This window comes from Oncorhynchus mykiss, chromosome 31, assembly GCF_013265735.2.
Source record: "Oncorhynchus mykiss isolate Arlee chromosome 31, USDA_OmykA_1.1, whole genome shotgun sequence".
Classification (NCBI taxonomy): Eukaryota; Metazoa; Chordata; class Actinopteri; order Salmoniformes; family Salmonidae; genus Oncorhynchus; species Oncorhynchus mykiss.
In genome coordinates this window covers 1,347,588-1,374,213 of record NC_050571.1, presented here as the reverse complement: position 1 = coordinate 1,374,213, position 26,626 = coordinate 1,347,588, and the positions used below count along the sequence as shown (strand labels likewise).

Here is a 26,626-nt window from a genome sequence, read left to right as displayed (position 1 = left end):
TGGGCCAGTAACCTACTTAATGTAGTGACAGTGTGGGGCGGCAGGTAGCCTAGTGGTTAGAGCGTTGGGCCAGTAACCTACTTAATGTAGTGACAGTGTGGGGCAGCAGGTAGCCTAGTGGTTAGAGCGTTGGGCCAGTAACCTACTTAATGTAGTGACAGTGTGGGGCGGCAGGTAGCCTAGTGGTTAGAGCGTTGGGCCAGTAACCTACTTAATGTAGTGACAGTGTGGGGCAGCAGGTAGCCTAGTGGTTAGAGCGTTGGGCCAGTAACCTACTTAATGTAGTGACAGTGTGGGGCGGCAGGTAGCCTAGTGGTTAGAGCGTTGGGCCAGTAACCTACTTAATGTAGTGACAGTGTGGGGCGGCAGGTAGCCTAGTGGTTAGAGCGTTGGGCCAGTAACCTACTTAATGTAGTGACAGTGTGGGGCGGCAGGTAGCCTAGTGGTTAGAGCGTTGGGCCAGTAACATACTTAATGTAGTGACAGTGTGGGGCGGCAGGTAGCCTAGTGGTTAGAGCGTTGGGCCAGTAACCTACTTAATGTAGTGACAGTGTGGGGCGGCAGGTAGCCTAGTGGTTAGAGCGTTGGGCCAGTAACCTACTTAATGTAGTGACAGTGTGGGGCGGCAGGTAGCCTAGTGGTTAGAGCGTTGGGCCAGTAACCTACTTAATGTAGTGACAGTGTGGGGCAGCAGGTAGCCTAGTGGTTAGAGCGTTGGGCCAGTAACCTACTTAATGTAGTGACAGTGTGGGGCGGCAGGTAGCCTAGTGGTTAGAGCGTTGGGCCAGTAACCTACTTAATGTAGTGACAGTGTGGGGCGGCAGGTAGCCTAGTGGTTAGAGCGTTGGGCCAGTAACCTACTTAATGTAGTGACAGTGTGGGGCGGCAGGTAGCCTAGTGGTTAGAGCGTTGGGCCAGTAACCTACTTAATGTAGTGACAGTGTGGGGCGGCAGGTAGCCTAGTGGTTAGAGCGTTGGGCCAGTAACATACTTAATGTAGTGACAGTGTGGGGCGGCAGGTAGCCTAGTGGTTAGAGCGTTGGGCCAGTAACATACTTAATGTAGTGACAGTGTGGGGCGGCAGGTAGCCTAGTGGTTAGAGCGTTGGGCCAGTAACCTACTTAATGTAGTGACAGTGTGGGGCGGCAGGTAGCCTAGTGGTTAGAGTGTTGGGCCAGTAACCTACTTAATGTAGTGACAGTGTGGGGCAGCAGGTAGCCTAGTGGTTAGAGCGTTGGGCTAGTAACCTACTTAATGTAGTGACAGTGTGGGGCGGCAGGTAGCCTAGTGGTTAGAGCGTTGGGCCAGTAACCTACTTAATGTAGTGACAGTGTGGGGCGGCAGGTAGCCTAGTGGTTAGAGCGTTGGGCCAGTAACCTACTTAATGTAGTGACAGTGTGGGGCAGCAGGTAGCCTAGTGGTTAGAGCGTTGGGCCAGTAACCTACTTAATGTAGTGACAGTGTGGGGCAGCAGGTAGCCTAGTGGTTAGAGCGTTGGGCCAGTAACCTACTTAATGTAGTGACAGTGTGGGGCGGCAGGTAGCCTAGTGGTTAGAGCGTTGGGCCAGTAACCTACTTAATGTAGTGACAGTGTGGGGCGGCAGGTAGCCTAGTGGTTAGAGCGTTGGGCCAGTAACCTACTTAATGTAGTGACAGTGTGGGGCGGCAGGTAGCCTAGTGGTTAGAGCGTTGGGCCAGTAACCTACTTAATGTAGTGACAGTGTGGGGCGGCAGGTAGCCTAGTGGTTAGAGCGTTGGGCCAGTAACCTACTTAATGTAGTGACAGTGCGGGGCGGCAGGTAGCCTAGTGGTTAGAGCGTTGGGCCAGTAACCTACTTAATGTAGTGACAGTGTGGGGCGGCAGGTAGCCTAGTGGTTAGAGCGTTGGGCCAGTAACCTACTTAATGTAGTGACAGTGTGGGGCGGCAGGTAGCCTAGTGGTTAGAGCGTTGGGCCAGTAACCTACTTAATGTAGTGACAGTGTGGGGCAGCAGGTAGCCTAGTGGTTAGAGCGTTGGGCCAGTAACCTACTTAATGTAGTGACAGTGTGGGGCAGCAGGTAGCCTAGTGGTTAGAGCGTTGGGCCAGTAACCTACTTAATGTAGTGACAGTGTGGGGCGGCAGGTAGCCTAGTGGTTAGAGCGTTGGGCCAGTAACCTACTTAATGTAGTGACAGTGTGGGGCGGCAGGTAGCCTAGTGGTTAGAGCGTTGGGCCAGTAACCTACTTAATGTAGTGACAGTGTGGGGCGGCAGGTAGCCTAGTGGTTAGAGCGTTGGGCCAGTAACCTACTTAATGTAGTGACAGTGTGGGGCGGCAGGTAGCCTAGTGGTTAGAGCGTTGGGCCAGTAACCTACTTAATGTAGTGACAGTGTGGGGCGGCAGGTAGCCTAGTGGTTAGAGCGTTGGGCCAGTAACCTACTTAATGTAGTGACAGTGTGGGGCGGCAGGTAGCCTAGTGGTTAGAGCGTTGGGCCAGTAACCTACTTAATGTAGTGACAGTGTGGGGCGGCAGGTAGCCTAGTGGTTAGAGCGTTGGGCCAGTAACCTACTTAATGTAGTGACAGTGTGGGGCAGCAGGTAGCCTAGTGGTTAGAGCGTTGGGCCAGTAACCTACTTAATGTAGTGACAGTGTGGGGCGGCAGGTAGCCTAGTGGTTAGAGCGTTGGGCCAGTAACATACTTAATGTAGTGACAGTGTGGGGCGGCAGGTAGCCTAGTGGTTAGAGCGTTGGGCCAGTAACCTACTTAATGTAGTGACAGTGTGGGGCGGCAGGTAGCCTAGTGGTTAGAGCGTTGGGCCAGTAACATACTTAATGTAGTGACAGTGTGGGGCGGCAGGTAGCCAAGTGGTTAGAGCGTTGGGCCAGTAACCTACTTAATGTAGTGACAGTGTGGGGCGGCAGGTAGCCTAGTGGTTAGAGCGTTGGGCCAGTAACCTACTTAATGTAGTGACAGTGTGGGGCGGCAGGTAACCTAGTGGTTAGAGCGTTGGGCCAGTAACATACTTAATGTAGTGACAGTGTGGGGCAGCAGGTAGCCTAGTGGTTAGAGCGTTGGGCCAGTAACCTACTTAATGTAGTGACAGTGTGGGGCGGCAGGTAGCCTAGTGGTTAGAGCGTTGGGCCAGTAACATACTTAATGTAGTGACAGTGTGGGGCGGCAGGTAGCCTAGTGGTTAGAGCGTTGGGCCAGTAACCTACTTAATGTAGTGACAGTGTGGGGCGGCAGGTAGCCTAGTGGTTAGAGCGTTGGGCCAGTAACCTACTTAATGTAGTGACAGTGTGGGGCGGCAGGTAGCCTAGTGGTTAGAGCGTTGGGCCAGTAACCTACTTAATGTAGTGACAGTGTGGGGCAGCAGGTAGCCTAGTGGTTAGAGCGTTGGGCCAGTAACCTACTTAATGTAGTGACAGTGTGGGGCAGCAGGTAGCCTAGTGGTTAGAGCGTTGGGCCAGTAACCTACTTAATGTAGTGACAGTGTGGGGCGGCAGGTAGCCTAGTGGTTAGAGCGTTGGGCCAGTAACCTACTTAATGTAGTGACAGTGTGGGGCGGCAGGTAGCCTAGTGGTTAGAGCGTTGGGCCAGTAACCTACTTAATGTAGTGACAGTGTGGGGCGGCAGGTAGCCTAGTGGTTAGAGCGTTGGGCCAGTAACCTACTTAATGTAGTGACAGTGTGGGGCAGCAGGTAGCCTAGTGGTTAGAGCGTTGGGCCAGTAACCTACTTAATGTAGTGACAGTGTGGGGCGGCAGGTAGCCTAGTGGTTAGAGCGTTGGGCCAGTAACCTACTTAATGTAGTGACAGTGTGGGGCGGCAGGTAGCCTAGTGGTTAGAGCGTTGGGCCAGTAACCTACTTAATGTAGTGACAGTGTGGGGCGGCAGGTAGCCTAGTGGTTAGAGCGTTGGGCCAGTAACCTACTTAATGTAGTGACAGTGTGGGGCGGCAGGTAGCCTAGTGGTTAGAGCGTTGGGCCAGTAACCTACTTAATGTAGTGACAGTGTGGGGCGGCAGGTAGCCTAGTGGTTAGAGCGTTGGGCCAGTAACATACTTAATGTAGTGACAGTGTGGGGCGGCAGGTAGCCTAGTGGTTAGAGCGTTGGGCCAGTAACCTACTTAATGTAGTGACAGTGTGGGGCGGCAGGTAGCCTAGTGGTTAGAGCGTTGGGCCAGTAACCTACTTAATGTAGTGACAGTGTGGGGCAGCAGGTAGCCTAGTGGTTAGAGCGTTGGGCCAGTAACCTACTTAATGTAGTGACAGTGTGGGGCGGCAGGTAGCCTAGTGGTTAGAGCGTTGGGCCAGTAACATACTTAATGTAGTGACAGTGTGGGGCGGCAGGTAGCCTAGTGGTTAGAGCGTTGGGCCAGTAACATACTTAATGTAGTGACAGTGTGGGGCGGCAGGTAGCCTAGTGGTTAGAGCGTTGGGCCAGTAACCTACTTAATGTAGTGACAGTGTGGGGCGGCAGGTAGCCTAGTGGTTAGAGCGTTGGGCCAGTAACCTACTTAATGTAGTGACAGTGTGGGGCGGCAGGTAGCCTAGTGGTTAGAGCGTTGGGCCAGTAACATACTTAATGTAGTGACAGTGTGGGGCGGCAGGTAGCCTAGTGGTTAGAGCGTTGGGCCAGTAACCTACTTAATGTAGTGACAGTGTGGGGCGGCAGGTAGCCTAGTGGTTAGAGCGTTGGGCCAGTAACCTACTTAATGTAGTGACAGTGTGGGGCGGCAGGTAGCCTAGTGGTTAGAGCGTTGGGCCAGTAACATACTTAATGTAGTGACAGTGTGGGGCGGCAGGTAGCCTAGTGGTTAGAGCGTTGGGCCAGTAACCTACTTAATGTAGTGACAGTGTGGGGCGGCAGGTAGCCTAGTGGTTAGAGCGTTGGGCCAGTAACATACTTAATGTAGTGACAGTGTGGGGCGGCAGGTAGCCTAGTGGTTAGAGCGTTGGGCCAGTAACCTACTTAATGTAGTGACAGTGTGGGGCGGCAGGTAGCCTAGTGGTTAGAGCGTTGGGCCAGTAACCTACTTAATGTAGTGACAGTGTGGGGCGGCAGGTAGCCTAGTGGTTAGAGCGTTGGGCCAGTAACCTACTTAATGTAGTGACAGTGTGGGGCGGCAGGTAGCCTAGTGGTTTCGAGCGTTGGGCCAGTAACATACTTAATGTAGTGACAGTGTGGGGCGGCAGGTAGCCTAGTGGTTTCGAGCGTTGGGCCAGTAACATACTTAATGTAGTGACAGTGTGGGGCGGCAGGTAGCCTAGTGGTTAGAGCGTTGGGCCAGTAACCTACTTAATGTAGTGACAGTGTGGGGCGGCAGGTAGCCTAGTGGTTAGAGCGTTGGGCCAGTAACCTACTTAATGTAGTGACAGTGTGGGGCGGCAGGTAGCCTAGTGGTTAGAGCGTTGGGCCAGTAACCTACTTAATGTAGTGACAGTGCGGGGCGGCAGGTAGCCTAGTGGTTAGAGCGTTGGGCCAGTAACCTACTTAATGTAGTGACAGTGCGGGGCGGCAGGTAGCCTAGTGGTTAGAGCGTTGGGCCAGTAACATACTTAATGTAGTGACAGTGTGGGGCGGCAGGTAACCTAGTGGTTAGAGCGTTGGGCCAGTAACCTACTTAATGTAGTGACAGTGTGGGGCGGCAGGTAGCCTAGTGGTTAGAGCGTTGGGCCAGTAACCTACTTAATGTAGTGACAGTGTGGGGCAGCAGGTAGCCTAGTGGTTAGAGCGTTGGGCCAGTAACCTACTTAATGTAGTGACAGTGTGGGGCAGCAGGTAGCCTAGTGGTTAGAGCGTTGGGCCAGTAACCTACTTAATGTAGTGACAGTGTGGGGCGGCAGGTAGCCTAGTGGTTAGAGCGTTGGGCCAGTAACCTACTTAATGTAGTGACAGTGTGGGGCGGCAGGTAGCCTAGTGGTTAGAGCGTTGGGCCAGTAACATACTTAATGTAGTGACAGTGTGGGGCGGCAGGTAGCCTAGTGGTTAGAGCGTTGGGCCAGTAACCTACTTAATGTAGTGACAGTGTGGGGCGGCAGGTAGCCTAGTGGTTAGAGCGTTGGGCCAGTAACCTACTTAATGTAGTGACAGTGTGGGGCAGCAGGTAGCCTAGTGGTTAGAGCGTTGGGCCAGTAACCTACTTAATGTAGTGACAGTGTGGGGCGGCAGGTAGCCTAGTGGTTAGAGCGTTGGGCCAGTAACCTACTTAATGTAGTGACAGTGTGGGGCAGCAGGTAGCCTAGTGGTTAGAGCGTTGGGCCAGTAACCTACTTAATGTAGTGACAGTGTGGGGCGGCAGGTAGCCTAGTGGTTAGAGCGTTGGGCCAGTAACCTACTTAATGTAGTGACAGTGTGGGGCGGCAGGTAGCCTAGTGGTTAGAGCGTTGGGCCAGTAACCTACTTAATGTAGTGACAGTGTGGGGCAGCAGGTAGCCTAGTGGTTAGAGTGTTGGGCCAGTAACCTACTTAATGTAGTGACAGTGCGGGGCGGCAGGTAGCCTAGTGGTTAGAGCGTTGGGCCAGTAACCTACTTAATGTAGTGACAGTGTGGGGCAGCAGGTAGCCTAGTGGTTAGAGCGTTGGGCCAGTAACCTACTTAATGTAGTGACAGTGTGGGGCGGCAGGTAGCCTAGTGGTTAGAGCGTTGGGCCAGTAACCTACTTAATGTAGTGACAGTGTGGGGCAGCAGGTAGCCTAGTGGTTAGAGCGTTGGGCCAGTAACATACTTAATGTAGTGACAGTGTGGGGCAGCAGGTAGCCTAGTGGTTAGAGCGTTGGGCCAGTAACATACTTAATGTAGTGACAGTGTGGGGCGGCAGGTAGCCTAGTGGTTAGAGCGTTGGGCCAGTAACCTACTTAATGTAGTGACAGTGTGGGGCAGCAGGTAGCCTAGTGGTTAGAGCGTTGGGCCAGTAACATACTTAATGTAGTGACAGTGTGGGGCAGCAGGTAGCCTAGTGGTTAGAGCGTTGGGCCAGTAACCTACTTAATGTAGTGACAGTGTGGGGCGGCAGGTAGCCTAGTGGTTAGAGCGTTGGGCCAGTAACCTACTTAATGTAGTGACAGTGTGGGGCGGCAGGTAGCCTAGTGGTTAGAGCGTTGGGCCAGTAACCTACTTAATGTAGTGACAGTGTGGGGCGGCAGGTAGCCTAGTGGTTAGAGCGTTGGGCCAGTAACCTACTTAATGTAGTGACAGTGTGGGGCAGCAGGTAGCCTAGTGGTTAGAGCGTTGGGCCAGTAACCTACTTAATGTAGTGACAGTGTGGGGCAGCAGGTAACCTAGTGGTTAGAGCGTTGGGCCAGTAACCTACTTAATGTAGTGACAGTGTGGGGCGGCAGGTAGCCTAGTGGTTAGAGCGTTGGGCCAGTAACCTACTTAATGTAGTGACAGTGTGGGGCGGCAGGTAGCCTAGTGGTTAGAGCGTTGGGCCAGTAACATACTTAATGTAGTGACAGTGTGGGGCGGCAGGTAGCCTAGTGGTTAGAGCGTTGGGCCAGTAACCTACTTAATGTAGTGACAGTGTGGGGCGGCAGGTAGCCTAGTGGTTAGAGCGTTGGGCCAGTAACCTACTTAATGTAGTGACAGTGTGGGGCAGCAGGTAGCCTAGTGGTTAGAGCGTTGGGCCAGTAACCTACTTAATGTAGTGACAGTGTGGGGCAGCAGGTAACCTAGTGGTTAGAGCGTTGGGCCAGTAACCTACTTAATGTAGTGACAGTGTGGGGCAGCAGGTAGCCTAGTGGTTAGAGCGTTGGGCCAGTAACCTACTTAATGTAGTGACAGTGTGGGGCAGCAGGTAGTCTAGTGGTTAGAGCGTTGGGCCAGTAACCTACTTAATGTAGTGACAGTGCGGGGCGGCAGGTAGCCTAGTGGTTAGAGTGTTGGGCCAGTAACCTACTTAATGTAGTGACAGTGTGGGGCAGCAGGTAGCCTAGTGGTTAGAGCGTTGGGCCAGTAACCTACTTAATGTAGTGACAGTGTGGGGCGGCAGGTAGCCTAGTGGTTAGAGCGTTGGGCCAGTAACATACTTAATGTAGTGACAGTGTGGGGCGGCAGGTAGCCTAGTGGTTAGAGCGTTGGGCCAGTAACCTACTTAATGTAGTGACAGTGTGGGGCGGCAGGTAGCCTAGTGGTTAGAGCGTTGGGCCAGTAACCTACTTAATGTAGTGACAGTGTGGGGCGGCAGGTAGCCTAGTGGTTAGAGCGTTGGGCCAGTAACCTACTTAATGTAGTGACAGTGTGGGGCGGCAGGTAGCCTAGTGGTTAGAGCGTTGGGCCAGTAACCTACTTAATGTAGTGACAGTGTGGGGCGGCAGGTAGCCTAGTGGTTAGAGCGTTGGGCCAGTAACCTACTTAATGTAGTGACAGTGTGGGGCGGCAGGTAACCTAGTGGTTAGAGCGTTGGGCCAGTAACATACTTAATGTAGTGACAGTGTGGGGCAGCAGGTAGCCTAGTGGTTAGAGCGTTGGGCCAGTAACCTACTTAATGTAGTGACAGTGTGGGGCGGCAGGTAGCCTAGTGGTTAGAGCGTTGGGCCAGTAACCTACTTAATGTAGTGACAGTGTGGGGCAGCAGGTAGCCTAGTGGTTAGAGCGTTGGGCCAGTAACCTACTTAATGTAGTGACAGTGTGGGGCAGCAGGTAGCCTAGTGGTTAGAGCGTTGGGCCAGTAACCTACTTAATGTAGTGACAGTGTGGGGCGGCAGGTAGCCTAGTGGTTAGAGCGTTGGGCCAGTAACCTACTTAATGTAGTGACAGTGTGGGGCGGCAGGTAGCCTAGTGGTTAGAGCGTTGGGCCAGTAACCTACTTAATGTAGTGACAGTGTGGGGCGGCAGGTAGCCTAGTGGTTAGAGTGTTGGGCCAGTAACATACTTAATGTAGTGACAGTGTGGGGCAGCAGGTAGCCTAGTGGTTAGAGCGTTGGGCCAGTAACCTACTTAATGTAGTGACAGTGTGGGGCGGCAGGTAGCCTAGTGGTTAGAGCGTTGGGCCAGTAACCTACTTAATGTAGTGACAGTGTGGGGCGGCAGGTAGCCTAGTGGTTAGAGCGTTGGGCCAGTAACCTACTTAATGTAGTGACAGTGTGGGGCAGCAGGTAGCCTAGTGGTTAGAGCGTTGGGCCAGTAACCTACTTAATGTAGTGACAGTGTGGGGCGGCAGGTAGCCTAGTGGTTAGAGCGTTGGGCCAGTAACCTACTTAATGTAGTGACAGTGTGGGGCGGCAGGTAACCTAGTGGTTAGAGCGTTGGGCCAGCAATCAAAAGGTTGCTGGATCGAATCCCCGAGCTGACATGGTAAAAATCTGTTGTTCTGCCCCTGAACAGGCAGTTAACCCACTGTTCCTAGGCCATCATTGAAAATAAGAATTTGTTCTTAACTGACTTGCCTAGTTAAATAAAGGTAAAAAATAATAATAATAATAATAATATATCCCAAGTATATACAGTGCCTTGCGAAAGTATTCGGCCCCCTTGAACTTTGCGACCTTTTGCCACATTTCAGGCTTCAAACATAAAGATATAAAACTGTATTTTGTTGTGAAGAATCAACAACAAGTGGGACACAATCATGAAGTGGAATGACATTTATTGGATATTTCAAACTTTTTTAACAAATCAAAAACTGAAAAATTGGGTTTGCAAAATTATTCAGCCCCCTTAAGTTAATACTTTGTAGCGCCACCTTTTGCTGCGATTACAGCTGTAAGTCGCTTGGGGTATGTCTCTATCAGTTTTGCACATCGAGAGACTGACATTTTTTCCCATTCCTCCTTGCAAAACAGCTCGAGCTCAGTGAGGTTGGATGGAGAGCATTTGTGAACAGCAGTTTTCAGTTCTTTCCACAGATTCTCGATTGGATTCAGGTCTGGACTTTGACTTGGCCAGTCTAACACCTGGATATGTTTATTTTTGAACCATTCCATTGTAGATTTTGTTGGAAGACAAATCTCCGTCCCAGTCTCAGGTCTTTTGCAGACTCCATCAGGTTTTCTTCCAGAATGGTCCTGTATTTGGCTCCATCCATCTTCCCATCAATTTTAACCCTCTTCCCTGTCCCTGCTGAAGAAAAGCAGGACCAAACCATGATGCTGACACCACCATGTTTGACAGTGGGGATGGTGTGTTCAGCTGTGTTGCTTTTACGCCAAACATAACGTTTTGCATTGTTGCCAAAAAGTTCAATTTTGGTTTCATCTGACCAGAGCACCTTCTTCCACATGTTTGGTGTGTCTCCCAGGTGGCTTGTGGCAAACTTTAAACAACACTTTTCATGGATATCTTTAAGAAATGGCCTTCTTCTTGCCACTCTTCCATAAAGGCCAGATTTGTGCAATATACGGCTGATTGTTGTCCTATTGACAGAGTCTCCCACCTCAGCTGTAGATCTCTGCAGTTCATCCAGAGTGATCATGGGCCTCTTGGCTGCATCTCTGATCAGTCTTCTCCTTGTATGAGCTGAAAGTTTAGAGGGACAGCCAGGTCTTGGTAGATTGCAGTGGTCTGATACTCCTTCCATTTCAATATTATCGCTTGCACAGTGCTCCTTGGGATGTTTAAAGCTTGGGAAATCTTTTTGTATCCAAATCCGGCTTTAAACTTCTTCACAACAGTATCTCGGACCTGCCTGGTGTGTTCCTTGTTCTTCATGATGCTCTCTGCGCTTTTAACGGACCTCTGAGACTATCACAGTGCAGGTGCATTTATACGGAGACTTGATTACACACAGGTGGATTGTATTTATCATCATTAGTCATTTAGGTCAACATTGGATCATTCAGAGATCCTCACTGAACTTCTGGAGAGAGTTTGCTGCACTGAAAGTAAAGGGGCTGAATAATTTTGCACGCCCAATTTTTCAGTTTTTGATTTGTTAAAAAAGTTTGAAATATCCAATAAATGTCGTTCCACTTCATGATTGTGTCCCACTTGTTGTTGATTCTTCACAAAAAAATACAGTTTTATATCTTTATGTTTGAAGCCTGAAATGTGGCAAAAGGTCGCAAAGTTCAAGGGGGCCGAATACTTTCGCAAGGCACTAACTACTCCTTGAGGTTTGCAGTTGTATAAAAGAAAATTGTTTTGTTCCCAAATGTTGTTGTTTTTTACCCTTTCAGTGTGTGTAATTTTCTGTATTTATACTTGGGATAACGCTTTTCAACAGGAAAAGTTTATTTAAAAAAAAAAAAAAGCTCCCTCCTTGGAATAATCACTATGAGAAGGTCTTCTTACCTTGTTGAGTACGATGATCTCGTCTGCGTCTACAATGGTGGACAGTCTGTGAGCGATGAATACGGACGTCCGGTCCTGGACCAGACCCTTCATGGAACTAAGAATGTTCTAGAAGTACACAGAATCAACATGAAGTATTAGAAATAATTCTAGAACACTCTAGAATGAATTATTCGAAATTGTACTAGCATTTTGTAGAGAAACAGAGGAACATAAAGTATTAGAAACAGTTCTAGAACTTTCTACAACACAGAAACATTGAATGTTACAAATAGTTCTAGAAGGGTCTAGAACAACACAGGAACATGAAGAATTCAAAATGATTTCCAGAATGTTTCCAGAAAGTATTTTTTTTGGCAAGGAAAATATCGATATCGGCCAAAAATGTCATATCGGTGCATCATTAGTTAGGAGCCCGTAAAATGGCAGCCATCCCCTACGGCGCCATTATTATGGAACACAGGAACATCAAGTGTTAGAAATAGTTCTAGAACACTAGCGAAACAACACAGGAACATCAAGTGTTAGAAATAGTTCTAGAACACTAGCGAAACAACACAGGAACATCAAGTGTTAGAAATAGTTCTAGAACACTAGCGAAACAACACAGGAACATCAAGTGTTAGAAATAGTTATAGAACACTGTAGAGAAACAACACAGGAACATCAAGTGTTAGAAATAGTTATAGAACACTGTAGAGAAACAACACAGGAACATCAAGTGTTAGAAATAGTTCTAGAACACTAGCGAAACAACACAGGAACATCAAGTGTTAGAAATAGTTATAGAACACTGTAGAGAAACAACACAGGAACATCAAGTGTTAGAAATAGTTATAGAACACTGTAGAGAAACAACACAGGAACATCAAGTGTTAGAAATAGTTCTAGAACACTAGCGAAACAACACAGGAACATCAAGTGTTAGAAATAGTTATAGAACACTGTAGAGAAACAACACAGGAACATCAAGTGTTAGAAATAGTTCTAGAACACTAGCGAAACAACACAGGAACATCAAGTGTTAGAAATAGTTATAGAACACTGTAGAGAAACAACACAGGAACATCAAGTGTTAGAAATAGTTATAGAACACTGTAGAGAAACAACACAGGAACATCAAGTGTTAGAAATAGTTCTAGAACACTGTAGAGAAACAACACAGGAACATCAAGTGTTAGAAATAGTTCTAGAACACTGTAGAGAAACAACACAGGAACATCAAGTGTTAGAAATAGTTCTAGAATGTTCTAGGAGTACACCGATGCCAATATGACAGGCAGGATATATATGAAGCCGGTTTCTCTGAGAAAATGTCATTAAAACCACTAAGTCAACACAGCAGCAGCCAGCAATATCTCCTGTCATCATCCCCCCTCCTGCCCACCCCTGTGTGCTCCTGATGCTATTTACATATGCCCATATAAAAAGCTTCACAATAAGAAAGCAGTACACATCTACATGTAATTCAGTATGAAACTATAACAGGACATGTGGCCTGTTCTCTCCAACTTCAGGGCACAGTGTACTCTATCCCCTAACATCTACGCAGCTGATTGGTTGGTTGGTAAACTGAGCTGCAGAAGAGACAACAGCTGATTCTGTGTGGGTGTGTGTGTGTGTGTGTGTGTGTCAGTTACCTCCTCAGTGATAGAGTCCAGCGAGGAGGTAGCTTCATCATACAGCAGGATAGGAGGGTTCTTCAGTATGGCCCTGGCTATGGCCACACGTTGCTTCTCCCCACCTGAAACACACACAGCAAGTCAATAATACAGTCTTGAAACACACGGCAACAGAAACATAACAGCAAGTCAATAATGCAGTCTATTTGAGGTAGATATTTGAGTCCCCTCCCCCGACCAGGGTGTGTCTGACCTACCTGACAGTTTGAGTTCCCTCTCCCGACCAGGGTGTGTCTGACCTACCTGACAGTTTGAGTCCCCTCTCCCGACCAGGGTGTGTCTGACCTACCTGACAGTTTGAGTTCCCTCTCCCGACCAGGGTGTGTCTGACCTACCTGAGAGTTTGAGTCCCCTCTCCCGACCAGGGTGTGTCTGACCTACCTGACAGTTTGAGTCCCCTCTCCCGACCAGGGTGTGTCTGACCTACCTGACAGTTTGAGTCCCCTCTCCCGACCAGGGTGTGTCTGACCTACCTGACAGTTTGAGTCCCCTCTCCCGACCAGGGTGTGTCTGACCTACCTGACAGTTTGAGTTCCCTCTCCCGACCAGGGTGTGTCTGACCTACCTGACAGTTTGAGTCCCTTCTCCCGACCAGGGTGTGTCTGACCTACCTGACAGTTTGAGTCCCCTCTCCCGACCAGGGTGTGTCTGACCTACCTGACAGTTTGAGTCCCCTCTCCCGACCAGGGTGTGTCTGACCTACCTGACAGTTTGAGTCCCCTCTCGCCGACCTGAGTGTCGTATCCGTGAGGCATCCTAAGGATGGCGTCGTGGATCCCTGCCAGCCGTGCCACCTGGTACACCTCCTCTGGCGTGGCGTTGATGTTCCCGTACTGAAGGTTGTAGAAGATGGTGTTGTGGAAGAGCACTGCATCCTGGGTAGGGAGGAGGGTAGAGAGACAGAGTGAGGGAGGAAACAGTACAGTCAATCAATACCGTCAGCTCAACTTGAGGAGAGGACACATCGGGAGAGGACACATCGGGAGAGGACACATCGGGAGAGGACACATCGGGAGAGGACACATCGGGAGAGGACACATCGGGAGAGGACACATCAGGAGAGGACACATCAGGAGAGGAAACACTGTCGTGGCAGAATCAGAATTAGTTGGGTAACATAGATAATGTTTTATTTTCATAATATGCTTGTGAGTTACTTGTCATTTAGAATGCATCTTGTTGTACTATAGTGGTGGCCGGTTGCAGTTATCCTTGCTCTGTCCTGGGTTCAGTTACTTGTGCCACAGAAAGGGGAGAGGTCAAGCTTGTCTTCATATGTAAACGTATCTTTTAAACCATGTGAATGGATGATTGAGGGGGAACCAATTATCTCTTGGCTCCACAATGTCTGTGTGCCAGTCACTGTCTCTCTGTGATCTTGTCCAGGAGGGGGTGTATTTGATGTATGCCATTGGGTGAGGTAATGGTGTTGGTCCTGAGTGGTACCAAGAGCGAGATAAGAACATAGTTTAGGAGACCAAAGCTGAATGATAATTTATAGCCAATGCTGTCTGGCTATGTGTGTCTTTGCTATAAAGGATCTCAGTTGCAATGTGTAAGGGACTCTCAGAGAATTCATTTATAGACACTGAATTGATCTGAGAGTCACAGGGTTGTGATGGAGCTCATATAATTAAAGATGGACTTTATGATAACTCTGACTTGTATGGTGGTTTGCTCTCATGATTTGGTAAATACAGTACATTTCCACTACAACACACTGAACAAATACACATGTGAAGGAAAGAACCTGTAGTTTCTATTCGCTTCCACATCTGCCCCCTTGTTGTGGGAGTTGATTGTTGTCCAAGTCAACTTAATAAACAATCAATAAATTTAATCTAATCAAGTTAGTTTTACCTGTGGTACCACCCCTACGGCCCGTCGCAGGCTGTCCAGTCCAACGTCTCTGATGTTCTGTCCAGCGATGTAGATGTTTCCCTTCTGGGGCTCGTAAAACCGGAACAACATACGCATTATGGTGCTCTTCCTGAAACAACACAGAACCATGATTACTATGGTGCTCTTCCTGAAACAACACAGAACCATGGTTACTATGGTGCTCTTCCTGAAACAACACAGAACCATGGTTACTATGGTGCTCTTCCTGAAACAACACAGAACCATGATTACTATGGTGAGTTCAAGGCAAGGATCTCCTTCTAGAGAGACATCAGGGACTGTAACATACTCATGGAATCATGGCTCTCTCCGGGTATACTGCCCCCGTCCACGCAGCCAGCTGGGTTCTCAGTACATCACACAGAGAGGAAGAAAGAACTCTCCGGGAAGAAGGGCGGGGGTGTATGTTTCATGATTAACTACTCATGGTGTGATTGTGATAACGTACAGGAACTCAAGTCCTTTTGTTCACCTGACCTAGAATACCTCACAATCAAATGCCGACCGTACTACCTCCAGAGAGAATTCTCTTCAGTTGTAGTCAAGCCGATACCACAACGTCCCTCAAGGAACTACACTGGACTTTATGCAAACTGGAAACCACACATCCTGATGCCGCATTTATTGTAACTGGGGACTTTAACAAAGCAAATATGAGGAAAAAGCTACCGAAGATCAACATATTGCTTGTCATACTCGCGCTTCAAAAACTCTAGACCATTGTTACTCCCTCGCCCTCCATCCTCCTTCTCCCTTCCTATAGGCAGAAACTCAAGGAAGGACCCGTGCTAAGGTCTATTTAACGTTGGTCTGACCAATCAGAATCCATGCTTCAAGACTGTTTTGATCACGCAGACTGGGATATGTTCCGGGTAGGCTCTGAGAATAACATTGACGTAAACAGTTGAAAGTTTACGTACACCTTAACCAAATACATTTAAACTGAGTTTTTCACAGTTCCTGACATTTAATCCTAATAAAAATTCTCTGTCTTAAGTGGAGTCGCAATTCAACGGCTCAGACACGAGACGTATGTGGCAGAGTCTACAGGAAACGGATTACAAAGGGAAAACCAGCCACGTTGCAGACAAGCTTTGAGGATAACACAGCGCCACCGACGCGGCCTGCTCCCGAGAACTGTGGACTCTCCTTCTCCATGGCCGAAATGAGTGAGACATTTAAGAGTGTTAACCCTCGAAAGGCTGACGGCCCAGACAGCATCGCTAACCTCGTCCTCAGAGCATGCGCACACCAGCTGGCTGGAGTGTTTACGGACATATTCAGTCTCTCCTTATCCCAGTCTGCTGTCCCCACATGCTTCAAGATGTCCACCATTGTTTCTGTACCCAAGAAAGCAAAGCTATCTGAACTAAATGACTATCACCCCGTAGCACTCACTTCTGTCATCATGAAGTGCTTTGAGAGGCTAGTTAAGGACCATATCACATCCACCTTACCCGAAGATAGGTAACAACACCTCCAGTATGCTGATCCCAAACACAGGGGCCCCACAAGTGTGTGTGCTCAGCCCCCTCCTGTACTCCCTGTTCACCAATGACTGCGTGGCCATGCACACCTCCAACTCAATCATCAAGTTTGCAGACGTCATAAAAGTAGGCCTGATTACCAACAATGACGTGACAGCCAACAGGAAGGAGCTGAGGGCCCTGGGAGTGGTGCCAGGGAATAACCTTCCCTCAATGTCAACAAAATGAAGGAGCTGATCGTGGACTTGTGAGGTCTGCACAATGCAAATTACCTGCCCTCCAGGACACCTACACCACCCGATGTCACAGGAAGGCCATAAAGATCATCAAGGACAACAACCACCCGAGTCACGGCCTGTTCACCCAGCTACCATCCAGAAGGCGAGGTCAGTACAGGTGCATCAAAGCTGGGACCGAGAGACTGAAAAACAGCTTCTATTTCAAGGCCATCACTGTTAAATAGCCATCACTAGACAGCCTCCACCCAGTACCCTGCTCTGAATTGAGTCACTGTCACTAGCTGGCTACCACTCAACCCTGCACCTTAGAGGCTGCTGCCCTATGTACATAGACATGGAACACTGGTCACTTTAATAATATTTACATACTGCTTTACTCATCTCATATGTATATACTGTATTCTATTCTACTGTATTTTAGTCAATGCCCCTCCGACGTTGCTCGTCCTAATATTTATATATTAGTATTATTTTAGTTTTAGGTGTGTGTATTGTTGTGAATTGTTCGATTTTACTGCACTGTTGGTGCTAGGAACACCAGCATTACACTGTTGGAGCTAGGAACACCAGCATTTCACTGTTGGAGCTAGGAACACCAGCATTACACTGTTGGAGCTAGGAACACCAGCATTACACTGTTGGAGCTAGGAACACCAGCATTACACTGTTGGAGCTAGGAACACCAGCATTACACTGTTGGAGCTAGGAACACCAGCATTACACTGTTGGAGCTAGGAACACCAGCATTACACTGTTGGAGCTAGGAACACCAGCATTACACTGTTGGAGCTAGGAACACCAGCATTACACTGTTGGAGCTAGGAACACCAGCATTACACTGTTGGAGCTAGGAACACCAGCATTACACTGTTGGAGCTAGGAACACCAGCATTACACTGTTGGAGCTAGGAACACCAGCATTACACTGTTGGAGCTAGGAACACCAGCATTACACTGTTGGAGCTAGGAACACCAGCATTACACTGTTGGAGCTAGGAACACCAGCATTACACTGTTGGAGCTAGGAACACCAGCATTACACTGTTGGAGCTAGGAACACCAGCATTACACTGTTGGAGCTAGGAACACCAGCATTACACTGTTGGAGCTAGGAACACCAGCATTACACTGTTGGAGCTAGGAACACCAGCATTACACTGTTGGAGCTAGGAACACCAGCATTACACTGTTGGAGCTAGGAACACCAGCATTACACTGTTGGAGCTGGGAACACCAACATTACACTGTTGGAGCTGGGAACACCAGCATTACACTGTTGGAGCTAGGAACACCAGCATGTCACTGTTGGAGCTAGGAACACCAGCATTTCACTGTTGGAGCTAGGAACACCAGCATTACACTGTTGGAGCTAGGAACACCAGCATGTCACTGTTGGAGCTAGGAACACCAGCATTACACTGTTGGAGCTAGGAACACCAGCATTACACTGTTGGAGCTAGGAACACCAGCATTACACTGTTGGAGCTAGGAACACCAGCATTACACTGTTGGAGCTAGGAACACCAGCATTACACTGTTGGTGCTAGGAACACCAGCATTACACTGTTGGAGCTAGGAACACCAGCATTACACTGTTGGAGCTAGGAACACCAGCATTACACTGTTGGAGCTAGGAACACCAGCATTACACTGTTGGTGCTAGGAACACCAGCATTACACTGTTGGAGCTAGGAACACCAGCATTACACTGTTGGAGCTAGGAACACCAGCATTACACTGTTGGAGCTAGGAACACCAGCATTACACTGTTGGAGCTAGGAACACCAGCATTACACTGTTGGAGCTAGGAACACCAGCATTACACTGTTGGAGCTAGGAACACCAGCATTACACTGTTGGAGCTAGGAACACCAGCATTACACTGTTGGAGCTAGGAACACCAGCATTACACTGTTGGAGCTAGGAACACCAGCATTACACTGTTGGAGCTAGGAACACCAGCATTACACAGATGGAGCTAGGAACACCAGCATTACACTGTTGGAGCTAGGAACACCAGCATTACACTGTTGGAGCTAGGAACACCAGCATTACACTGTTGGTGCTAGGAACACCAGCATTACACTGTTGGTGCTAGGAACACCAGCATTACACTGTTGGAGCTAGGAACACCAGCATTACACTGTTGGAGCTAGGAACACCAGCATTACACTGTTGGAGCTTGGAACACCAGCATTACACTGTTGGAGCTAGGAACACCAGCATTACACTGTTGGTGCTAGGAACACCAGCATGTCACTGTTGGAGCTATGAACACCAGCATTACACTGTTGGAGCTAGGAACACCAGCATTACACTGTTGGTGCTAGGAACACCAGCATTACACTGTTGGAGCTAGGAACACCAGCATGTCACTGTTGGTGCTAGGAACACCAGCATTACACTGTTGGAGCTAGGAACACCAGCATTACACTGTTGGAGCTAGGAACACCAGCATTACACTGTTGGAGCTAGGAACACCAGCATTACACTGTTGGAGCTAGGAACACCAGCATTACACTGTTGGAGCTAGGAACACCAGCATTACACTGTTGGAGCTAGGAACACCAGCATTACACTGTTGGAGCTATGAACACCAGCATTACACTGTTGGAGCTAGGAACACCAGCATGTCACTGTTGGAGCTTGGAACACCAGCATTTCACTGTTGGAGCTAGGAACACCAGCATTACACTGTTGGAGCTAGGAACACCAGCATTACACTGTTGGAGCTAGGAACACCAGCATTACACAGATGGAGCTAGGAACACCAGCATTACACTGTTGGAGCTATGAACACCAGCATTACACTGTTGGAGCTAGGAACACCAGCATGTCACTGTTGGAGCTAGGAACACCAGCATTACACTGTTGGTGCTAGGAACACCAGCATTACACTGTTGGAGCTAGGAACACCAGCATTACACTGTTGGAGCTAGGAACACCAGCATTACACTGTTGGAGCTAGGAACACCAGCATGTCACTGTTGGAGCTATGAACACCAGCATTACACTGTTGGAGCTAGGAACACCAGCATGTCACTGTTGGAGCTAGGAACACCAGCATTACACTGTTGGAGCTAGGAACACCAGCATGTCACTGTTGGAGCTATGAACACCAGCATTACACTGTTGGAGCTATGAACACCAGCATTACACTGTTGGAGCTAGGAACACCAGCATTACACTGTTGGAGCTAGGAACACCAGCATGTCACTGTTGGAGCTAGGAACACCAGCATTACACTGTTGGAGCTAGGAACACCAGCATTACACTGTTGGAGCTAGGAACACCAGCATGTCACTGTTGGAGCTAGGAACACCAGCATTACACTGTTGGAGCTAGGAACACCAGCATTACACTGTTGGAGCTAGGAACACCAGCATGTCACTGTTGGAGCTAGGAACACCAGCATTACACTGTTGGAGCTAGGAACACCAGCATTACACTGTTGGAGCTAGGAACACCAGCATTACACTGTTGGAGCTAGGAACACCAGCATTACACTGTTGGAGCTAGGAACACCAGCATTACACTGTTGGAGCTAGGAACACCAGCATTACACTGTTGGAGCTAGGAACACCAGCATTACACTGTTGGAGCTAGGAACACCAGCATTACACTGTTGGAGCTAGGAACACCAGCATTACACTGTTGGAGCTAGGAACACCAGCATTACACTGTTGGAGCTAGGAACACCAGCATGTCACTGTTGGAGCTAGGAACACCAGCATTACACTGTTGGAGCTAGGAACACCAGCATTACACTGTTGGAGCTAGGAACACCAGCATGTCACTGTTGGAGCTAGGAACACCAGCATTACACTGTTGGAGCTAGGAACACCAGCATTACACTGTTGGAGCTAGGAACACCAGCATTACACTGTTGGAGCTAGGAACACCAGCATTACACTGTTGGAGCTAGGAACACCAGCATTCATTACACTATACTACTATAGTAGAAAGACTACGCTTGCAGAGCGATGCTGAATAAGCACCTAAAGGTTTTAACCCAGAATCTGAAGATATAATTGGAGAGGATAAGTTAAATACAGGTTAGGACCATAAGAGGCACATTTACACTTCAACACTAGAACAGATTAGTGAAGCAGCCGGCCAATTATGTACCAAGTAGAGCTGGTGAATAAGGGTTTCTACACAGAGACAGATCCCAGACCCAGTGACCATGTTTACATGCTACCTATATCCTGTTATTATTCGGGAGACTCAAGTATTCTGTTTTTGAGTTGACGCATATAAACATCATATCCCGTTTACAATAAACCCCGAAAAGGTTGTATCCCAGTTACGTGAAACCAGAATAAGATGCCTGGGATATGCTGATCTGAGACGGGATACTGTGGCATGTCAACATCTTATCTGATCCGAGACGGGATACTGTGGCATGTCAACATCTTATCTGATCTGAGACGGGATACTGTGGCATGTCAACATCTTATCTGATCTGAGACGGGATACTGTGGCATGTCAACATCTTATCTGATCTGAGACGGGATACTGTGGCATGTCAACATCTTATCTGATCTGAGACGGGATACTGTGGCATGTCAACATCTTATCTGATCTGAGACGGGATACTGTGGCATGTCAACATCTTATGCGGTTGACGGTTGTTTTTCACAGTCAGCGAAGGGCATATCAGGGGTGGCAGTCTATTTTAGACAAGTTTCTGCTTATAATTACTGACATCTGGTAGGCCATATTATAATTAATGACATCTCGTAGGCCATATTATAATTAATGACATCTCGTAGGCCATATTATAATTAATGACATCTCGTAGGCCATATCTTAATTTATTACATCTCGTAGGCCATATTATAATTAATGACATCTCGTAGGCCATATTATAATTCATGACATCTCGTAGGCCATATTATAATTAATGACATCTCGTAGGCCATATTATAATTAATGACATCTGGTAGGCTATATTATAATTAATGACATCTGGTAGGCTATATTATAATTAATGACATCTGGTAGGCCATATTATAATTAATGACATCTGGTAGGCTATATTATAATTAATGACATTTGGTAGGCCATATTATAATTAATGACATCTGGTAGGCTATATTATAATTAATGACATCTGGTAGGCCATATTATAATTAATGACATCTGGTAGGCCATATTATAATTAATGACATCTGGTAGGCCATATTATAATTAATGACATCTGGTAGGCCATATTATAATTAATGACATCTGGTAGGCCATATTATAATTAATGACATCTGGTAGGCCATATTATAATTAATGACATCTGGTAGGCCATATTATAATTAATGACATCTCGTAGGCTATATTATAATTAATGACATCTCGTAGGCCATATTATAATTAATGACATCTGGTAGGCCATATTATAATTAATGACATCTGGTAGGCCATATTATAATTAATGACATCTCGTAGGCCATATTATAATTAATGACATCTGGTAGGCCATATTATAATTAATGACATCTGGTAGGCCATATTATAATTAATGACATTTGGTAGGCCATATTATAATTAATGACATCTCGTAGGCCATATTATAATTAATGACATTTGGTAGGCCATATTATAATTAATGACATCTGGTAGGCTATATTATAATTAATGACATCTGGTAGGCCATATTATAATTAATGACATCTGGTAGGCTATATTATAATTAATGACATCTCGTAGGCCATATTATAATTAATGACATCTCGTAGGCCATATTATAATTAATGACATCTGGTAGGCCATATTATAATTAATGACATCTCGTAGGCCATATTATAATTAATGACATTTGGTAGGCTATATTATAATTAATGACATCTTGTAGGCCATTTGTTTGTCAACTATAGTTAGATACAGCTTCTCTTCTGTCATAACTTGTTGCCCCAGAAGACTAAATAAAGTAGTGCTCAGCAGAACAGCGACAGAATGAATTTATTAGTAATGTAGTTAACACCAATAATTAATTTATTAGTAATGTAGTTAACACCGAGAATGAATTTATTAGTAATGTAGTGAACACCGGTAAAGTTGTCTGTTTCCATTAGGAACCGGGAGAAAACTCAACAGCACCAAGAACAGTGGAAAGATTGGTCCTGTGCAACATGTCAAATGTCATCAGTTTGACCGATTTTAAGGAAATCAAAAGCTGAGAAAACGATTGAACATGTTTCTGATAAGACATATTTGATGTGGTGAAATACGGTGTGCTTAACAGAGTCAAAGATAATATTCTGTATTCTAGGAACACCAGCATGTCACTGTTGGAGCTAGACATATTTGATGTGGTGAAATACGGTGTGCTTAACAGAGTCAAAGATAACACATTAACCGCACTTTTGCATTTTCTATTTTCATATTTCTCCACTACTGTTCCTGAGACAAAATGCACATTTGTTGTATCCTTTTACTGCAAGAAATGCATCATTCTACAGGAATTAATAACATATTACTCTAAATGTGTGAGGTCATAGGCCTACAGGTGAGGTCATAGGCCTACAGGTGAGGTCATAGGCCTACAGGTGAGGTCATAGGCCTACAGGTGAGGTCATAGGCCTACAGGTGAGGTCACAGGCCTACAGGTGAGGTCACAGGCCTACAGGTGAAGTCACAGACCTACAGGTGAGGTCATAGGCCTACAGGTGAGGTCATAGGCTGACAGTCAGTGTCCAGACTTCAGTTACTATTCCATTTAACCCATATGAACTTCAATGAGGAATATTCTGTTTACTCAGGGTTATAGGGATACTTGTGAACAGGATATCAAAGGTGCATGCAAACAGCTCATCCTGAATAAGACCTTAAGCGGGATATGAGCTACATTGTGGAATACTGTGAGCATGTAAACATGGACAATCAGACACGGCCAAACCAGGATGTTACAGATGAACACTGTTGACTAACGTTGCAAAATCCTGGAAACATTCCCAAAATGTCCTGCTCCTGAAATCCCGCTTGAACGATACTGGATTTCCTGGTTATTCCCTCACAATTCCAGGGACTTTGAGAAAACTACCAGAAATGTGCAACCCTACTGTTGACCAGTGCACTTCATATGACCATTTCAGACAGGTCAAGGCCTTTCTAAATGAGAGCTTACCCTGATCCGCTCCCTCCTACGATGGCCACCTTCTTCCCAGCCGGCACCTGGAAGGAGACGCCCTCTAGAACCTTCTGTCCTTCCAGGTACTCAAAGTAGACATCCTCAAACCTGATGGTGGCTTCTTGAGGGGTGACGGAGAGAGGAGGTGCCAGCTCTCTTTCCTAGAGTAGAGAGACAGGAGAGTTAGGACTACCTACTACAGACTTACCCCTAGCCCCTGACCTCTAACCCTCCTGGGGAGGTGGAGGGGGTCACAAGGAGGGCAGAGGCCAGCTCCTTCTCCTATAGGAATACTGTGTGCAGCTAGCTAGTCAGTAATTACAGTGTTCTAGAACTGGACTATAAGTATAGAACCTTTAGGAATACTGTGTGCAGCTAGTCAGTAATTAGAGTGTTCTAGAACTGGACTATAAGTATAGAAACTTTAGGAATACTGTGTACAGCTAGCTAGTCAGTAATTACAGTGTTCTAGAACTGGACTATAAGTATAGAACCTTTAGGAATACTGTGTACAGCTAGTCAGTAATTACAGTGTTCTAGAACTGGACTATAAGTAACTAACCTTTAATAAAAATGTGTACAGCTAGTCAGTAATTACAGTGTTCTAGAACTGGACTATAAGTATAGAACCTTTAGGAATACTGTGTGCAGCTAGTCAGTAATTACAGTGTTCTAGAACTGGACTATAAGTATAGAACCTTTAGGAACACTGTGTGCAGCTAGTCAGTAATTACAGTGTTCTAGAACTGGACTATAAGTATAGAACCTTTAGGAATACTGTGTACAGCTAGTCAGTAATTACAGTGTTCTAGAACTGGACTATAAGTATAGAACCTTTAGGAATACTGTGTACAGCTAGTCAGTAATTACAGTGTTCTAGAACTGGACTATAAGTATAGAACCTTTAGGAATACTGTGTACAGCTAGTCAGTAATTACAGTGTTCTAGAACTGGACTATAAGTATAGAACCTTTAGGAATACTGTGTGCAGCTAGTCAGTAATTACAGTGTTCTAGAACTGGACTATAAGTATAGAACCTTTAGGAATACTGTGTACAGCTAGTCAGTAATTACAGTGTTCTAGAACTGGACTATAAGTATAGAACCTTTAGGAACACTGTGTGCAGCTAGTCAGTAATTACAGTGTTCTAGAACTGGACTATAAGTATAGAACCTTTAGGAATACTGTGTACAGCTAGTCAGTAATTACAGTGTTCTAGAACTGGACTATAAGTATAGAACCTTTAGGAACACTGTGTGCAGCTAGTCAGTAATTACAGTGTTCTAGAACTGGACTATAAGTATAGAACCTTTAGGAATACTGTGTACAGCTAGTCAGTAATTACAGTGTTCTAGAACTGGACTATAAGTATAGAACCTTTAGGAACACTGTGTGCAGCTAGTCAGTAATTACAGTGTTCTAGAACTGGACTATAAGTATAGAACCTTTAGGAATACTGTGTACAGCTAGTCAGTAATTACAGTGTTCTAGAACTGGACTATAAGTATAGAACCTTTAGGAACACTGTGTGCAGCTAGTCAGTAATTACAGTGTTCTAGAACTGGAGAACCTAACCCTTAGGAAACCTTGTGTTACCTTGATCTTGTTGTGTGTTACCTTAATCTTGGTGTCAACACTGAGCAGTGTGAAGAGTGTATTCATGTCGATGAGGGCCTGGCGTGTCTCTCTGTACACGGTGCCCAGGAAGTTAAGAGGCAGAGAGAGCTGGAACAGCAGACCATTCACCATCACCAGGTCTCCTACTGTCATAGAGCCTGTCAACAACAACAGGAAGTTAAGAGACAGAGAGAGCTGGAACAGCAGACCATTCACCATCACCAGGTCTCCTACTGTCATAGAGCCTGTCAACAACAACAGGAAGTTAAGAGACAGAGAGAGCTGGAACAGCAGACCATTCACCATCACCAGGTCTCCTACTGTCATAGAGCCTGTCAACAACAACAGGAAGTTAAGAGACAGAGAGAGCTGAAACAGCAGACCATTCACCATCACCAGGTCTCCTACTGTCATAGAGCCTTCAACAACACACTGTCAAACATCCACAACTGATTAAAAGAGGAATCTGCAGGAATGGAATGTTGATTTTGTAATGTCAATTGATTTGGAAAGGGTTCTCAACATTCTATTTCTGGACCCTCTCCTCACCTGTCATGATGCCCTTGGTAGGACTAGGGTTAGTTAGGGTGTAGGGGTTAGTTAGGGTGTAGGGGTTAGTTAGGGTGTAGGGGTTAGGGTTATTTAGGGTGTAGGGGATAGTTAGGGTGTATGGGTTAGGTTTAGTTAGGGTGTAGGGGTCAGTTAGGGTGTAGGGGTTAGGGTTAGTTACAGTGTAGGGTTAGTTAGGGTGTAGGGGTTAGGGTTAGTTAGGGTGTAGGGGATAGTTAGGGTGTATGGGTTAGGTTTAGTTAGGGTGTAGGGGTTAGTTAGGGTGTAGGGGTTAGTTAGGGTGTAGGGGTTAGGGTTAGTTAGGGTGTAGGGGTTAGGGTTATTTAGGGTGTAGGGGATAGTTAGGGTGTATGGGTTAGGTTTAGTTAGGGTGTAGGGGTCAGTTAGGGTGTAGGGGTTAGGGTTAGTTACAGTGTAGGGTTAGTTAGGGTGTAGGGGTTAGGGTTAGTTAGGGTGTAGGGGTTAGGGTTAGTTAGGGTTAGTTAGGGTGTAGGGGATAGTTAGGGTGTATGGGTTAGGTTTAGTTAGGGTGTAGGGGTTAGTTAGGGTGTAGGGGTTAGGGTTAGTTAGGGTGTAGGGGTTAGGGTTATTTAGGGTGTAGGGGATAGTTAGGGTGTATGGGTTAGGTTTAGTTAGGGTGTAGGGGTTAGTTACGGTGTAGGGTTAGTTAGGGTGTAGGGGTTAGGGTTAGTTAGGGTGTAGGGGTTAGGGTTAGTTAGGGTGTAGGGGTTAGGGTTAGTTACGGTGTAGTGGTTAGGGTTAGTTACGGTGTAGGGGTTAGTTAGGGTGT

At 46.8% G+C, this 26,626-nt stretch overlaps 1 protein-coding gene across 2 annotated transcripts in view; it reads right to left on the bottom strand.

Annotated features, from left to right (window-relative positions):
• Positions 1–26,626, bottom strand: part of abcb7 (ATP-binding cassette, sub-family B (MDR/TAP), member 7) — an 84,394-nt gene that overhangs the window by 19,506 nt on the left and 38,262 nt on the right. The window contains exons 10-15 of one of the 2 annotated variants that reach the window (XM_036969596.1): positions 25,267–25,598; positions 23,646–23,809; positions 14,758–14,887; positions 13,601–13,772; positions 12,856–12,959; positions 11,216–11,323 (exon numbers count right to left, since the gene is read on the bottom strand). In XM_036969596.1, the coding sequence (XP_036825491.1) occupies positions 11,216–11,323; positions 12,856–12,959; positions 13,601–13,772; positions 14,758–14,887; positions 23,646–23,809; positions 25,267–25,598 (1,010 nt within the window). The remainder of the gene's footprint in view (positions 1–11,215; positions 11,324–12,855; positions 12,960–13,600; positions 13,773–14,757; positions 14,888–23,645; positions 23,810–25,266; positions 25,599–26,626) is intronic. The other variant, XM_036969597.1, reaches the window with a different exon arrangement.